Source organism: Periplaneta americana, chromosome 1 (assembly GCF_040183065.1).
Source record: "Periplaneta americana isolate PAMFEO1 chromosome 1, P.americana_PAMFEO1_priV1, whole genome shotgun sequence".
Lineage (NCBI taxonomy): Eukaryota > Metazoa > Arthropoda > Insecta > Blattodea > Blattidae > Periplaneta > Periplaneta americana.
In genome coordinates, this window is record NC_091117.1 from 11,679,931 (window position 1) to 11,696,390 (window position 16,460).

At 47.8% G+C, this 16,460-nt stretch overlaps 1 protein-coding gene across 1 annotated transcript in view; it reads right to left on the minus strand.

Moving 5' to 3' along the window:
• LOC138705736 (H2.0-like homeobox protein) overlaps window positions 1-16,460 on the minus strand; it is an 80,471-nt gene that overhangs the window by 40,040 nt on the left and 23,971 nt on the right. Inside the window, exon 2 of the mRNA XM_069834348.1 lies at window positions 2,897-3,049. Within this exon, the coding sequence (XP_069690449.1) occupies window positions 2,897-3,049 (153 nt within the window). The remainder of the gene's footprint in view (window positions 1-2,896; window positions 3,050-16,460) is intronic.

Sequence of the window (16,460 nt, forward strand, 5' to 3'; positions counted from 1 at the left end):
GACGTGGGCGGAGCTTTGCGTTCGCCGTATTACGTTTTTCCCAATTGGGATTCTGATGACGGTGACAGGAGACAGGAGACGTACAAAACGAGAGGCATGCACACTTGTGACATGTCCATGTTCTCTGAATTTCGCTTCTACTTTACTCGCAGTTTAATTGAGAAATAGGTGGGCGATTTGGATGAGCAGCACTTTTTAAATTTAAACTCTATTGCATTTTTAATTGTGAAAAGAAAAAGTTTTAAGCAATACTTTAATATAAAGCAATTCGTAATTACTTATTTGTCAAAACGTAGACAAAGACTTCATTTCCGTGATTCTCAAAAAGTTTCGTTGTCCTAAACATTACTTAATGCAGTACGTGCTTTCGCTTTCTACGTAAAAATGAAAGGAAATAGAGACGACAAATCTCTGCTTCTCTGATGATATATATTTTTGTATGTATGCACTGACTAACAAAGAGAGGACACGCTCTGTATATCACCGAATGGAATAAGATTGTGTGAGATGAAAGTACAAGACATACTGTTTAAAGTCATACCTGGTATGGGTGGCCAATGACCCCTCGTTTTGAAAATATTGGCTATTGTTTGTGACATACTTCCGTTAGGTGCTTAATAGGGAAGCATTACTGTAGACTGTGTAACAGCGTAGCCCATATGGTTGGATGCTGAGTTGTTATCCAGACAACCTAAGTTCGAATCTTAACTGGTCCTATTTTTTCTTTTAATAATGATTAATATTGTGATCACAGTAATCTATTTACATATATCATATTTCTCAATGTATTGAACGCTTCATCATGTTTTAAACAAATTATAATTATACGATGAAAGAGTAATGGAACGGAGAAAAATTCTCTCCGGCGCCGGGATTTGAACCCGGGTTTTCAGCCGGGATGGAATCCGGTGTGGCTTATGCCCACGTGCATCAACGTCGGTTAGTGTAACCACCAGTTAAAATTGTCATCTAACCTCTGGTTAAGAATTTTTACAGTGGATCGACCTCGGTTACGACTTAAATAGGAGGTTAATCACAGTAATCTATAACCGGCCATTTTCGAGCGGTTAAAGGAGATAACCAGTGATTAGTAGAGCAAGTAAAGCAAAATGGTGGCCAGAGCCACAGATGTTTACTTCGAAGACGATTATTATTGTACAGTACTTGAATTACTTGGATAGAGCGTGGGCGTGAAGTTTCTTTAGTGGAAAGAGAGAATCTTTACGAGGAATTAGGTGACAGAAGATTTCAGGAGGGATTTTGTTTATCAAAATCTACAAATGGCTCATTTGCAATAACTCAAAAACAGTCATATTTCTTCTGTTGATCAGCTCCTTATGTTAAGATTCTATGTAACTGTTATTTTCTGTATTTTAAGAGGGAATACTTGAATATCTCTTTCTCTGTCACTGGCTGAACAAAGAGAGGTTATGGATGGATCTTAGGATAATGAACAGTAACCTGGTGTAAATGGGATCTTGGGCCGTACACACATTTCTACTAATCTTCTGCATCCTTTCCCTTTATGGATATTCCTTCTTTATTATATAATATATTTAAATCTATTAAGTAAGTCTATCGATACTTAACCTCACATTGGGATATACTCATTTTTGCATTCAATTTTCTATTTGTACGATTTTAACCTAACAGCAATGAAAAACAAAGAAATGCAACTCGCAAATATAACAGCGCCCAAAGGCAAACAAATGCAACGCGAAAATGTAGGACATGTTCACTTCGATGTAGAACGGAGTGAGCGCAGTCGTTTTTAGATGTTGACTATTATCTTTGCTGTGGTATGAATGCTTTCCTTTAGTCATTTTGTAGAAACAGTGTACCATCATAGACTTTGCTCTGGTTAAATGAAGTGTCAGCTAACTATGTTTAAGTAATCGGTGATTATGAATGGTGCACAGAAATTACATTTTAACCACGGTTCTGTTTAACCGTCGTTTCGTAATCTATGATTACTGCGTTTTTAACCGATGTTGATGCACTTCGCCATTAGTGGATAAAGCGTCAGCACGTAGAGCTGAAAACCCGGGTTCAAATCCCGGCGCCGCGCCGGAGAGAATTTTTCTCCGTTCCATTACTCTTTCATCGTATGATGACGCAGAATATCTGCATGGAAATATCATATGTACTTCGGTACAATATAATAATATAAATTATAATTAGCTAACATTGTATTGTAAAGGATAGACAATGAAATGTTGCTCATGTAGGCAGGTCACTAGTGTCTGTTCTGTTTCTGTACCAGCTATTCCACTTCTTTGTGTCCCGATTCGTTATGATAAATGTCATAAAACACACAAAACATACATATTTCCTGCACCATGCACAGCAAATGAAAGAAGGTTGTCCACAGTCACACACATTTTTCCGCACTTCTGCTGCGAAACAGATATCATTCACATTCACAAACACTTCTCATTCGTTTATTAATTTTGATGCATACCACGCATATTTCAACATGGCTTTGAATATAGGAGCTGACAACTGAAAGTGAATAAAAAAATTAATAATAATAATAATAATAATAATAATAATAATAATAATAATAATAATAATAATAATAATAATAATAATAATATCAAGCTTTAAAAAATGAGAAGGCATTAGAATTCGAACTCAAGTTGTCTGGATGACAACTCAGCATCCAACTATATGAGCTACGCCGTTCCACAGTCTAATGTTTTCCTATTAAGACACCTAACGGAAGTATGTCACAAACAATAGCCAATATTTTCAAAACGAGGGGTCATTGGCCACCCATACCAGGTATGACTTCAAACAGTACGTCTTATACTTTCATGTCACAAAATCTTATTTAATTCTGTGATATACAGAGCGTGTCCTCTCCTTGTAAGTGAAAACTGAAGGCTGTGCTTACTGTTGGTGTAGGGTCGCACAGGGCGGGGGGTGTGGAGCGGGGTGTAGTACCCCGCGGTCGGGTAGAAGCCAGGCGCCGCCTCGCTGAGCCGGCAGCAACGAAGCAACGAACTCACGCACTCCGAGCAGGGCGCCGTAGTCGGCACCGAGGCGTCTGTAACATACGAAAATGCAAGAATGTGTAAATAATACATTTTTAAAAAGTGAGTCAGTTTATTAGAATCGTTTATGAGAAGTTTAAATTTCACATCATTGTATTACGCCAGTGATGTCAAAGCAAGCGCAGTTTTCTGACCTTGACGTCGTGCGCGGGCATTAAGCGCTAGGTATGGTAGGAGGAATAAGCAGCCTGTTGGATTAAGAAAACAGTGGTGCACAAACTTTAAACGGAACGTGAAATTTTATGTCGTTATTTTTATGTGGCTTCTTTCTGTTTGTTATTTTCTATATTGTCTGTAAAACAAAAGTACTAACACCTATTTCTTAGCCTAATATTGCAGTTGTGTTTTAAACGTTAATAACATAATAAAGAGTAAAGAAGGAATATTCACACAAATTCCATAATAACTACAACTATGCTGTACTAATTGAATTAAATATAAAGAAAGTGTTATCCCAAAGAAAGACACTGAATATGACATGATAAGTTGAAATTGATATTGATGGTATCTTTAGCCTTATAAAAGTAATCAAAACAATATTATAGTACAAAGCAAAGTTGTCTAGGTATATATTTTAACTGTAACTAATATTACATAATAAAACTCTTATCGCATTATGCTTTTAGGTGATATTGGTGCGCAATTTTCTGTTATCAGAATATTATCTCGAAATCTGCTGAAGCTATAGAACTGACGTTTTACCAACACATAGGCACATAAGTTATATTTTGTTTGTGATGTAACAGTATTTGGTTTGCTAATTCATTTCCTTACAAACATTTTCCATGCGAATATTTTCAAACATTTTAATACACTATCTTCAGTAATATACTCGTATATTTACGATATATTAGATTTACGAAAACATTGTTTTAGTACCTGTAAGCAGTGGCGTAGCATGAAATTTTGAGCAGGGGAAGCTAACTCAAGTTGTCTTTCATGCAATACGAGAAAACGTATTACAAAAATACAGTCTTAAAATAAATAGTAGTCAATTTCAAGTCAGCAGTCGAAGATTGGTTGGAACCTCGTAACACCAATAAGGCATGACCTCAAATGGTACGTAGTAAAATATGATTTCACGGTTTACACATATCTCTTAACAAATAGACACGTAAACGTATAACATTAGCTCACTCCCTGTCATACTTAGAGAAATCACAATATTAACGGTCAATAGATACAGTATTAGTATCATTACGTAAGTATGCGTCTGTCTTTTGGTTGTGTCCTTCATTGACAGCAAGGGAGTCGGTCATTTGTTTTTTAAATCACACTTTTGTTCGTAAGTCAGTCTTGATAATAAAATTGTCCTAAAAATTCAAGTAAATTAGTGTCAGGAACTGTTATTTCGCTCATTATTTATTACATCAGCCACAATGCACACTAACACTTCAACTGAACACAACTGACGAAAAGGGATAACTCGGAAACTACTTATTTTAATTGTTAAAGCTAGCTTCTTGGCTTCTTGCGAGCCTTGAGAGCCTTAGGGTAGTTTAGTTACAAAGGGATGGAAAATCTGCGGGGTGGATTACACAGAAGAAACCAGTCTGCTTGGAAGCTGGTGTGTGCAGGCTTCTTGTTTACTGCTGCATCACAAATCATCCTGAGCTGCCGCATCACAATATTTAACGCGTAAATATAAATTCTATTAAAATTAATAAATAATTTTCTCCATAAACTGCAGGTTTATTATGAAATTATTATTAACTGGAGAAGCTAAGCTTTTTAGCTTACATTGACGCTACGCCACTGCCTGTAAGGCTACTAAACAAACATATCTGAAAATTTCACTTTTCTGTAAAAAGAAGTTGAGAAAATATTCCTTTTGAATAAAAATGCAAACTTGTGAAAAATGAACATTAAAATTAAAACTTACATTCTTATAATGCACTTATACTTCTCAGACAAATCTAAAAATTAACATGGATACAGTTTTAATAAGTTCTCTTCCCTTTATCTATTGAATCAGTACTGGCCATCCCTATATATAGCTCGACCAAGCGGCATATACTACCTCTTTCGTCTGTCTCTTTCCTTTCCTCTGTAAATCGCTCAGGCTCTCCTGGGCTCTAAAGCGCGCGCTTGCTCCTATGGGTATCAGTTGACATCACTGTATTACAGTATTAAATTTAATGAATGAAACACCCTTCAAAATCTTGCTACGAACCCTTAAGCTAATAAAGTAAACTAGTCTCTCACAGTCGTATTTATGAAAATCACAATTTTATCTAACAGACATATTCCTAGTTTAGAAAGGCGAAAAGTCTCAGTATACCCGCTTATTTTTTTCTACAAAACATATCTGTGCATGAAAACTGATTGAGAAAATTGGAAATTAAATCAATAGCTTTCTCAAAACAAGCTAGGAGTAGAAATGTTTCATATAAAACAATTTATCCATGACCATAACGAAAAGCATGCATTTACTAAATACTTTTGCGTTTGTAAAGTAGGCTTTTATTCAACGTTACTTTATTTCACTAGTGAGATAAAGACTTTACCTCACAGTTTGAACTTTATCTCACAGTTCATTAGTATTTTCGTAGTACCTGGGTACACACGTATACTTTTCCATTGAACTATTACTCAAGAAGTTAATATATATTAGTTACTAGATGTCACTACCTCTACTTCTTTATTACTAGTTCTTAAATATACATACACTCAATCTCCTTCTCTTTTCTCTATCTGCTACGTTGTAATTTGTACATTACATCCATATCTAATATGCATCTTTTTAAAATTTTGTAATAATTTACCTTTTGGGATGCGAGGAGACTTGAACCTGCGAAGTTGGGTTTATAGGATTTTAAAACAACACGCGTTAGCCAACTGAGCTAAACAGACACGATGATTAATTAAGTTTTAATATTCCTCTTAAGTTTACAGAAGTAAAATGTGAAATTATTTTAATCACAATGGTCCCGTGAACACTTACTTCTAAATAATCCCTGAAACTTCAAAAAGACGAAAATACACGTTTAAAATGAAAAAAAATATATATTATAATTATATAATTAATTATAATTTGTTATTTATCCAACGCCTTAGATTCCATTCTTCACTAATCATGGCCTCCTACATCATGACCTACCTAGTAACGTATCGATTCTAAAATCCATGCCATGGTATGTGATTACATGAGGACTTATTTTCAACATATTTTCTTTTATAAAACATAATTTTTCGTTATGGTCATGGATAAAATTACGTATGGTACTTGTGAGCGTGATCTTTATTGTGCTCGTGTAATTTAAGCACTCGGCTGACTCCTCGTGCTTAAATCTTTCCACTCGTGCAATAAAGATGCACTTACCTCACAAGTACCATAAATAACTATTATCCATGACTACTGCGAAAAACATGCGTTTGTAAAGTAGGCTTTTACTCAACATTACTTTATTCCACTAGTGAGATAAAGACTTTACCTCACAGTTTGAACTTTATCTCACAGTTCATTAGTATTTTCCTAGTACCCGGGTACACACGTATACTTTTCCATTCAACTATTACTCAAGAAGTTAGTATATTATTAGTTACTAGATGTCACTACCTCTACTTCTTTATTACCATTTCTTGAATATACATACACTCAATCTCCTTCTCTTTTCTCTATCTACTACGTCGTAATTTGTGCATTGCATCCATATCTAATGTGTATTTTTTTTAAATCTATACTAATAATCAATCTGTAGCCGAAATTTTTCTGGTAATTTTTGATTTTCCACAAATAATTGGTCCTAACATATATAATTAACCGCCCTGAAACCGAAAATCGCTTTTTTGAAATTTTTGTTCATATGTCTGTCTGGATGTTTGTTACCTTTTCACGCGATAATGGCTGAACCGATTTATATGAAAATTGGAATATAAATTAAGTTCGTTGTGACTTAGAATTTAGGCTATATGACATTCAAAATATATTATTTAAAAGGGGCGTTATAAGGGGGTTTGAATTGAATAAATCGAAATATCTCCCTTATTAACTTTCATGAAAAATATTACATAACAAAAGTAACAAAAAGTTAACAATAATTTCCGATAAGTTTTATTCTTTGAAAAATTTTGATAGGACTGATATTTAATTAGATAAATGAGTTTCAAAATTACAATAACAACGCCATCTAAGGCGGTGTAATGAAATAAAAAACAAATGACTTCGTCTATAAGGGGCCTTGGACAACAACAATCGAAAGCTATGAAACATAGCCTACAGAGAATGTTTCTGTGTTTGTATGAAGTAATATCGGAAGCTAAATTAACCGATTTGTATAATTAATTATTAATTCACCATTGGAAAGTGTAGTTTCTCTAGATGGGCATAATGCTATAATGTTATTACAGTAACTTCTGAGTGAATCGAGGACAGGTAAGATTAAAATAGATTCTTATGGACAGAAAACTTGATAGGCTATTCTGTACATTCGTTTCCTGTATTTCCTAAAATAATTTTTATGACAAAATGAGTGGTCTGTGGATCAAAATGACCGCATTTTAATTTTTTAATACAATTTAAATTAAGTAACATATTAAACGATTTATCCTTCTATCAAACACGAATGTTCCCTGGATCAAATGTCCTATTTTAATTATGTAATTACTTTATATTTATTTCTAACGGGTGCAGCGGAGCGCAAGGGTACGGCTAGTTTGTAATAATTTACTTTTTGGGATGCGAGGAGACTTGAACCTACGAAGTTGGGTTTATAGGATTTTATAACAACACGCGTTAGCCAACTGAGCTAAACAGACACGATGATTAATTAAGTTTTAATATTCCTCTTAAGTTTACAGAAGTAAAATGTGAAATTATTTTAATTACATTAATCCCGTGAACACTTCTAAATAATCCCTGAAACTTCAAAAAGACGAAAATACACGTTTAAAATGAAAAAATATATATTAAAATTATATAAAATTAATTATAATTTGTTATTTATCCAACGCCTTAGATACCATTCTTCACTAATCATGGCCTCCTACATCATGACCTACCTAGTACACGTATCGATTCTAAAATCCATGCCATTATATGTGATTATATGAGGACTTATTTTAAACATATTTTCTTTTATAAAACAGAATTTCTCCTTATGGTCATGGATAAAATTATGTATGGTACTTGTGAGCGTGATCTTTATTGCGCTCGTGTAATTTAAGCACTCGGCTGACGCCTCGTGCTTAAATCTTTCCACTCGTGCAATAAAGATGCACTTACCTCACAAGTACCATAAATAACTATTTTATCTCGAAAAGGAAACAAAACTCTTTTAAACTATTTTGTTTGAAATATCTCAAAGATAACCCCTGAAATTAATGACATTACTTACGGTTTACCCCGTATATTCAATGCATTTGATATGATTTAAAACTTTTCTTTTTGTAGACAAGTTTCCCCAGTTTACAGTTTATACAGTCAATGAAGGGATATGAACTCTATCTATCCGGAAAGTCTGCGACTCCTCTGATACAATTTTGGAAGCCGCCGCGCCGTCGCACTGCTGAAGCTCATGGCTGCCCAGTTTCGTGAAAATCGGGCAGAGGGTTATGGAGTTGAAACACATGTTTCATGGGCAAATGTTTTGATTGCTGACTTTAAACACTCGATGTAGTTTACACGGACCTTGGTACAAGGCGGTTCCCAGAAGCGCCGGGACGCAAGAGACACGACGCACCTGCTTCCATGACGAAACTTCCGCCATCGCAATTAATTTGCGGTTCCTTGCCCCATCTGGAAGACGTGGGGTAGCCCGGCATAAACAACGGCTATTGTAAATAAATACAGATGCACCAGTCTGTACCTGCAGCCTTGGAAGCTGGCTCCACGCAGCTTTTCGCTTCTAACGTTCTCAACATTCCGTGCTGTATGTGCTGGATGGGGGTGAAATGTGGGATGGTGAGAATCATGATGGTGGTGACGTAATAATGATACAGTGTTAGTGAAGATGTCCAAATTATTGATTACTACTGTGTTGGTGATGACATTAGTGTTTACTGTGTTGGCAGTTGGCAGAGGGGATCAGGGACCCCAGTGCTGTCGCCAGCGTTTGTTGTGGTAGCGCTGGTTATTGTTGTGCTGGTGGTGGTGATTGTATTGGTGGTGGTGGTGGTTGTGTTGGCGGTGGTGGTGGTTGTTTTGGCGATGGTGGTGGCAGTTGTGTTGGCGGTGGTGGCGGTTGTGTTGGCGGTGGTGGTGGTTGTGTTGGCGGTGGTGGTGGTTGTGTTGGCGGTGGTGGTGGTTGTGTTGGCGGTGGTGGCGGCGGTTGTGTTGGCGGTGATGGCGGTTGTGTTGGAGGTGATGGCGGTTGTGTTGGCGGTGGTGGTGGTTGTGTTGGCGGTGGTGGCGGCGGTTGTGTTGGCGGTGGTGGTGGTTGTGTTGGCGGTGGTGGCGGTTGTGTTGGCGGTGGCGGCGGTTGTGTTGGCGGTGGTGGCGGCGGTTGTGTTGGCGGTGGTGGTGGTGGTTGTGTTGGCGGTGGTGGCGGCGGTTGTGTTGGCGGTGATGGCGGTTGTGTTGGAGGTGATGGCGGTTGTGTTGGCGGTGGTGGTGGTTGTGTTGGCGGTGGTGGCGGCGGTTGTGTTGGCGGTGGTGGTGGTTGTGTTGGCGGTGGTGGCGGTTGTGTTGGCGGTGGTGGTGGTTGTGTTGGCGGTGGTGGTGGTTGTGTTGGCGGTGGTGGTGGTGGTTGTTTTGGCGGTGGTGGTGGCAGTTGTTTTGGCGGTGGTGGTGGCAGTTGTGTTGGCGGTGGTGGTGGTTGTGTTGGCGGTGGTGGTGGTTGTGTTGACGGTGGTGGTTGTTGTGTTGGCGGTGGTGGCGGTTGTGTTGGCGGTGGTGGTGGTTGTGTTGGCGGTGATGGCGGCGGTTGTGTTGGCGGTGATGGCGGTTGTGTTGGCGGTGATGGCGGTTGTGTTGGCGGTGGTGGTGGTTGTGTTGGCGGTGGTGGCGGCGGTTGTGTTGGCGGTGGTGGTGGTTGTGTTGGCGGTGGTGGCGGTTGTGTTGGCGGTGGCGGCGGTTGTGTTGGCGGTGGTGGCGGCGGTTGTGTTGGCGGTGGTGGTGGTGGTTGTGTTGGCGGTGGTGGTGGTTGTGTTGGCGGTGGTGGTGGTTGTGTTGGCGGTGGTGGTGGGGGTTGTTTTGGCGGTGGTGGTGGCAGTTGTTTTGGCGGTGGTGGTGGCAGTTGTGTTGGCGGTGGTGGTGGTTGTGTTGGCGGTGGTGGTGGTTGTGTTGACGGTGGTGGTTGTTGTGTTGGCGGTGGTGGCGGTTGTGTTGGCGGTGGTGGTGGTTGTGTTGGCGGTGATGGCGGTTGTGTTGGCGGTGATGGCGGTTGTGTTGGCGGTGGTGGTGGTTGTGTTGGCGGTGGTGGCGGCGGTTGTGTTGGCGGTGGTGGTGGTTGTGTTGGCGGTGGTGGCGGTTGTGTTGGTGGTGGCGGCGGTTGTGTTGGCGGTGGTGGCGGCGGTTGTGTTGGCGGTGGTGGTGGTGGTTGTGTTGGCGGTGGTGGCGGCGGTTGTGTTGGCGGTGATGGCGGTTGTGTTGGAGGTGATGGCGGTTGTGTTGGCGGTGGTGGTGGTTGTGTTGGCGGTGGTGGTGGTTGTGTTGGCGGTGGTGGTGGTGGTTGTGTTGGCGGTGGTGGTGGCAGTTGTTTTGGCGGTGGTGGTGGCAGTTGTGTTGGCGGTGGTGGTGGTTGTGTTGGCGGTGGTGGTGGTTGTGTTGACGGTGGTGGTTGTTGTGTTGGCGGTGGTGGCGGTTGTGTTGGCGGTTGTGGTGGTTGTGTTGGCGGTGGTGGTGGTTGTGTTGGCGGTGGTGGCGGCGGTTGTGTTGGCGGTGGTGGTGGTTGTGTTGGCGGTGGTGGCGGTTGTGTTGGCGGTGGCGGCGGTTGTGTTGGCGGTGGTGGCGGCGGTAGTGTTGGCGGTGGTGGCGGCGGTTGTGTTGGCGGTGGTGGTGGTTGTGTTAGCGGTGGTGGTGGTTGTGTTGGCGGTGGTGGTGGTTGTGTTGGCGGTGGTGGCGGCGGTTGTGTTGGTGGTGGTGGTGGTGGTTGTGTTGGCGGTGGTGGCGGCGGTTGTGTTGGCGGTGGTGGTGGTTGTGTTGGCGGTGGTGGTGGTTGTGTTGGCGGTGGTGGTGGTTGTGTTGGCGGTGGTGGCGGTTGTGTTGGCGGTGGCGGCGGTTGTGTTGGCGGTGGTGGCGGCGGTTGTGTTGGCGGTGGTGGTGGTGGTTGTGTTGGCGGTGGTGGCGGCGGTTGTGTTGGCGGTGATGGCGGTTGTGTTGGAGGTGATGGCGGTTGTGTTGGCGGTGGTGGTGGTTGTGTTGGCGGTGGTGGCGGCGGTTGTGTTGGCGGTGGTGGTGGTTGTGTTGGCGGTGGTGGCGGTTGTGTTGGCGGTGGTGGCGGTTGTGTTGGCGGTGGTGGTGGTTGTGTTGGCGGTGGTGGTGGGGGTTGTTTTGGCGGTGGTGGTGGCAGTTGTTTTGGCGGTGGTGGTGGCAGTTGTGTTGGCGGTGGTGGTGGTTGTGTTGGCGGTGGTGGTGGTTGTGTTGACGGTGGTGGTTGTTGTGTTGGCGGTGGTGGCGGTTGTGTTGGCGGTGGTGGTGGTTGTGTTGGCGGTGATGGCGGCGGTTGTGTTGGCGGTGATGGCGGTTGTGTTGGCGGTGATGGCGGTTGTGTTGGCGGTGGTGGTGGTTGTGTTGGCGGTGGTGGCGGCGGTTGTGTTGGCGGTGGTGGTGGTTGTGTTGGCGGTGGTGGCGGTTGTGTTGGCGGTGGCGGCGGTTGTGTTGGCGGTGGTGGCGGCGGTTGTGTTGGCGGTGGTGGTGGTGGTTGTGTTGGCGGTGGTGGCGGCGGTTGTGTTGGCGGTGATGGCGGTTGTGTTGGAGGTGATGGCGGTTGTGTTGGCGGTGGTGGTGGTTGTGTTGGCGGTGGTGGCGGCGGTTGTGTTGGCGGTGGTGGCGGTTGTGTTGGCGGTGGCGGCGGTTGTGTTGGCGGTGGTGGCGGCGGCGGTTGTGTTGGCGGCGGTTGTGTTGGCGGTGGTGGTGGTTGTGTTAGCGGTGGTGGTGGTTGTGTTGGCGGTGGTGGCGGCGGTTGTGTTGGTGGTGGTGGTGGTTGTGTTGGCGGTGGTGGCGGCGGTTGTGTTGGCGGTGGTGGTGGTTGTGTTGGCGGTGGTGGTGGTTGTGTTGGCGGTGGTGGTGGTGGTTGTGTTGGCGGTGATGGTGGCAGTTGTTTTGGCGGTGGTGGTGGCAGTTGTGTTGGCGGTGGTGGTGGTTGTGTTGGCGGTGGTGGTGGTTGTGTTGACGGTGGTGGTTGTTGTGTTGGCGGTGGTGGCGGTTGTGTTGGCGGTGGCGGCTGTTGTGTTGGCGGTGGTGGTGGTTGTGTTGGCGGTGGTGGCGGCGGTTGTGTTGGCGGTGATGGCGGTTGTGTTGGAGGTGATGGCGGTTGTGTTGGCGGTGGTGGCGGTTGTGTTGGCGGTGGTGGCGGCGGTTGTGTTGGCGGTGGTGGTGGTTGTGTTGGCGGTGGTGGTGGTTGTGTTGACGGTGGTGGTTGTTGTGTTGGCGGTGGTGGCGGTTGTGTTGGCGGTGGTGGTGGTTGTGTTGGCGGTTGGTGGCGGCGGTTGTGTTGGCGGTGATGGCGGTTGTGTTGGAGGTGATGGCGGTTGTGTTGGCGGTGGTGGCGGTTGTGTTGGCGGTGGTGGTGGTTGTGTTGGCGGTGGTGGCGGTTGTGTTGGCGGTGGCGGCGGTTGTGTTGGCGGTGGTGGCGGCGGTTGTGTTGGCGGTGGTTGTGTTGGCGGTGGTGGCGGCGGTTGTGTTGGCGGTGGTGGTGGTTGTGTTAGCGGTGGTGGTGGTTGTGTTGGCGGTGGTGGCGGCGGTTGTGTTGGTGGTGGTGGTGGTTGTGTTGGCGGTGGTGGCGGCGGTTGTGTTGGCGGTGGTGGTGTTTGTGTTGGCGGTGGTGGTGGTTGTGTTGGCGGTGGTGGTGGTTGTGTTGGCGGTGGTGGAGGTGGTTGTGTTGGCGGTGGTGGTGGCAGTTTTGGCGGTGGTGGTGGCAGTTGTGTTGGCGGTGGTGGTGGTTGTGTTGGCGGTGGTGGTGGTTGTGTTGACGGTGGTGGTTGTTGTGTTGGCGGTGGTGGCGGTTGTGTTGGCGGTGGTGGTGGTTGTGTTGGCGGTGGTGGTGGTTGTGTTGGCGGTGGTGGCGGTTGTGTTGGTGGTGGTGGTGGTTGTGTTGGCGGTGGTGGCGGCGGTTGTGTTGGCGGTGGTGGTGGTTGTGTTAGCGGTGGTGGTGGTTGTGTTGGCGGTGGTGGCGGCGGTTGTGTTGGTGGTGGTGGTGGTTGTGTTGGCGGTGGTGGTGGTTGTGTTGGCGGTGGTGGTGGTTGTGTTGGCGGTGGTGGTGGTGGTTGTGTTGGCGGTGGTGGTGGCAGTTGTTTTGGCGGTGGTGGTGGCAGTTGTGTTGGCGGTGGTGGTGGTTGTGTTGGCGGTGGTGGTGGTTGTGTTGACGGTGGTGGTTGTTGTGTTGGCGGTGGTGGCGGTTGTGTTGGCGGTTGTGGTGGTTGTGTTGGCGGTGGTGGTGGTTGTGTTGGCGGTGGTGGCGGCGGCGGTTGTGTTGGCGGTGGTGGTGGTTGTGTTGGCGGTGGTGGCGGTTGTGTTGGCGGTGGCGGCGGTTGTGTTGGCGGTGGTGGCGGCGGTTGTGTTGGCGGTGGTTGTGTTGGCGGTGGTGGCGGCGGTTGTGTTGGCGGTGGTGGTGTTTGTGTTAGCGGTGGTGGTGGTTGTGTTGGCGGTGGTGGCGGCGGTTGTGTTGGTGGTGGTGGTGGTTGTGTTGGCGGTGGTGGCGGCGGTTGTTTTGGCGGTGGTGGTGGTTGTGTTGGCGGTGGTGGCGGTTGTGTTGGCGGTGGTGGTGGTTGTGTTGGCGGTGGTGGTGGTTGTGTTGGCGGTGGTGGTGGTGGTTGTGTTGGCGGTGGTGGTGGCAGTTGTTTTGGCGGTGGTGGTGGCAGTTGTGTTGGCGGTGGTGGTGGTTGTGTTGGCGGTGGTGGTTGTTGTGTTGGCGGTGGTGGTGGTGGTTGTGTTGGCGGTGGTGGTGGTTGTGTTGGCGGTGATGGCGGCGGTTGTGTTGGCGGTGATGGCGGTTGTGTTGGCGGTGATGGCGGTTGTGTTGGCGGTGGTGGTGGTTGTTTGGCGGTGGTGGCGGCGGTTGTGTTGGCGGTGGTGGTGGTTGTGTTGGCGGTGGTGGCGGTTGTGTTGGCGGTGGCGGCGGTTGTGTTGGCGGTGGTGGCGGCGGTTGTGTTGGCGGTGGTGGTGGTGGTTGTGTTGGCGGTGGTGGCGGCGGTTGTGTTGGCGGTTGTGTTGGAGGTGATGGCGGTTGTGTTGGCGGTGGTGGTGGTTGTGTTGGCGGTGGTGGCGGCGGTTGTGTTGGCGGTGGTGGTGGTTGTGTTGGCGGTGGTGGCGGTTGTGTTGGCGGTGGCGGCGGTTGTGTTGGCGGTGGTGGCGGCGGCGGTTGTGTTGGCGGTGGTGGCGGCGGTTGTGTTGGCGGTGGTGGTGGTTGTGTTAGCGGTGGTGGTGGTTGTGTTGGCGGTGGTGGCGGCGGTTGTGTTGGTGGTGGTGGTGGTTGTGTTGGCGGTGGTGGCGGCGGTTGTGTTGGCGGTGGTGGCGGCGGTTGTGTTGGCGGTGGTGGTGGTTGTGTTGGCGGTGGTGGTGGTGGTTGTGTTGGCGGTGGTGGTGGCAGTTGTTTTGGCGGTGGTGGTGGCAGTTGTGTTGGCGGTGGTGGTGGTTGTGTTGGCGGTGGTGGTGGTTGTGTTGACGGTGGTGGTTGTTGTGTTGGCGGTGGTGGCGGTTGTGTTGGCGGTGGCGGCGGTTGTGTTGGCGGTGGTGGTGGTTGTGTTGGCGGTGGTGGCGGCGGTTGTGTTGGCGGTGATGGCGGTTGTGTTGGAGGTGATGGCGGTTGTGTTGGCGGTGGTGGCGGTTGTGTTGGCGGTGGTGGCGGCGGTTGTGTTGGCGGTGGTGGCGGCGGTTGTGTTGGCGGTGGTTGTGTTGGCGGTGGTTGTGTTGGCGGTGGTGGCGGCGGTTGTGTTGGCGGTGGTGGTGGTTGTGTTAGCGGTGGTGGTGGTTGTGTTGGCGGTGGTGGTGGTTGTGTTGGCGGTGGTGGCGGCGGTTGTGTTGGTGGTGGTGGCGGTTGTGTTGGCGGTGGTGGTGGTTGTGTTGGCGGTGGTGGTGGTGGTTGTGTTGGCGGTGGTGGTGGCAGTTGTTTTGGCGGTGGTGGTGGCAGTTGTGTTGGCGGTGGTGGTGGTTGTGTTGGCGGTGGTGGTGGTTGTGATGACGGTGGTGGTTGTTGTGTTGGCGGTGGTAGCGGTTGTGTTGGCGGTGGTGGTGGTTGTGTTGGCGGTGGTGGTGGTTGTGTTGGCGGTGGTGGCGGCGGTTGTGTTGGTGGTGGTGGTGGTTGTGTTGGCGGTGGTGGCGGCGGTTGTGTTGGCGGTGGTGGTGGTTGTGTTAGCGGTGGTGATGGTTGTGTTGGCGGTGGTGGCGGCGGTTGTGTTGGTGGTGGTGGTGGTTGTGTTGGCGGTGGTGGCGGCGGTTGTGTTGGCGGTGGTGGTGGTTGTGTTGGCGGTGGTGGTGGTTGTGTTGGCGGTGGTGGTGGTGGTTGTGTTGGCGGTGGTGGTGGCAGTTGTTTTGGCGGTGGTGGTGGCAGTTGTGTTGGCGGTGGTGGTGGTTGTGTTGGCGGTGGTGGTGGTTGTATTGACGGTGGTGGTTGTTGTGTTGGCGGTGGTGGCGGTTGTGTTGGCGGTTGTGGTGGTTGTGTTGGCGGTGGTGGTGGTTGTGTTGGCGGTGGTGGCGGCGGTTGTGTTGGCGGTGGTGGTGGTTGTGTTGGCGGTGGTGGCGGTTGTGTTGGCGGTGGCGGCGGTTGTGTTGGCGGTGGTGGCGGCGGTAGTGTTGGCGGTGGTGGCGGCGGTTGTGTTGGCGGTGGTGGTGGTTGTGTTAGGGGTGGTGGTGGTTGTGTTGGCGGTGGTGGTGGTTGTGTTGGCGGTGGTGGCGGCGGTTGTGTTGGTGGTGTTGGTGGTTGTGTTGGCGGTGGTGGCGGCGGTTGTGTTGGCGGTGGTGGTGGTTGTGTTGGCGGTGGTGGTGGTTGTGTTGGCGGTGGTGGTGGTGGTTGTGTTGGCGGTGGTGGTGGCAGTTGTTTTGGCGGTGGTGGTGGCAGTTGTGTTGGCGGTGGTGGTGGTTGTGTTGGCGGTGGAGGTGGTTGTGTTGACGGTGGTGGTTGTTGTGTTGGCGGTGGTGGCGGTTGTGTTGGCGGTGGTGGTGGTTGTGTTGGCGGTGGTGGTGGCAGTTGTTTTGGCGGTGGTGGTGGCAGTTGTGTTGGCGGTGGTGGTGGTTGTGTTGGCGGTGGTGGTGGTTGTGTTGACGGTGGTGGTTGTTGTGTTGGCGGTGGTGGCGGTTGTGTTGGCGGT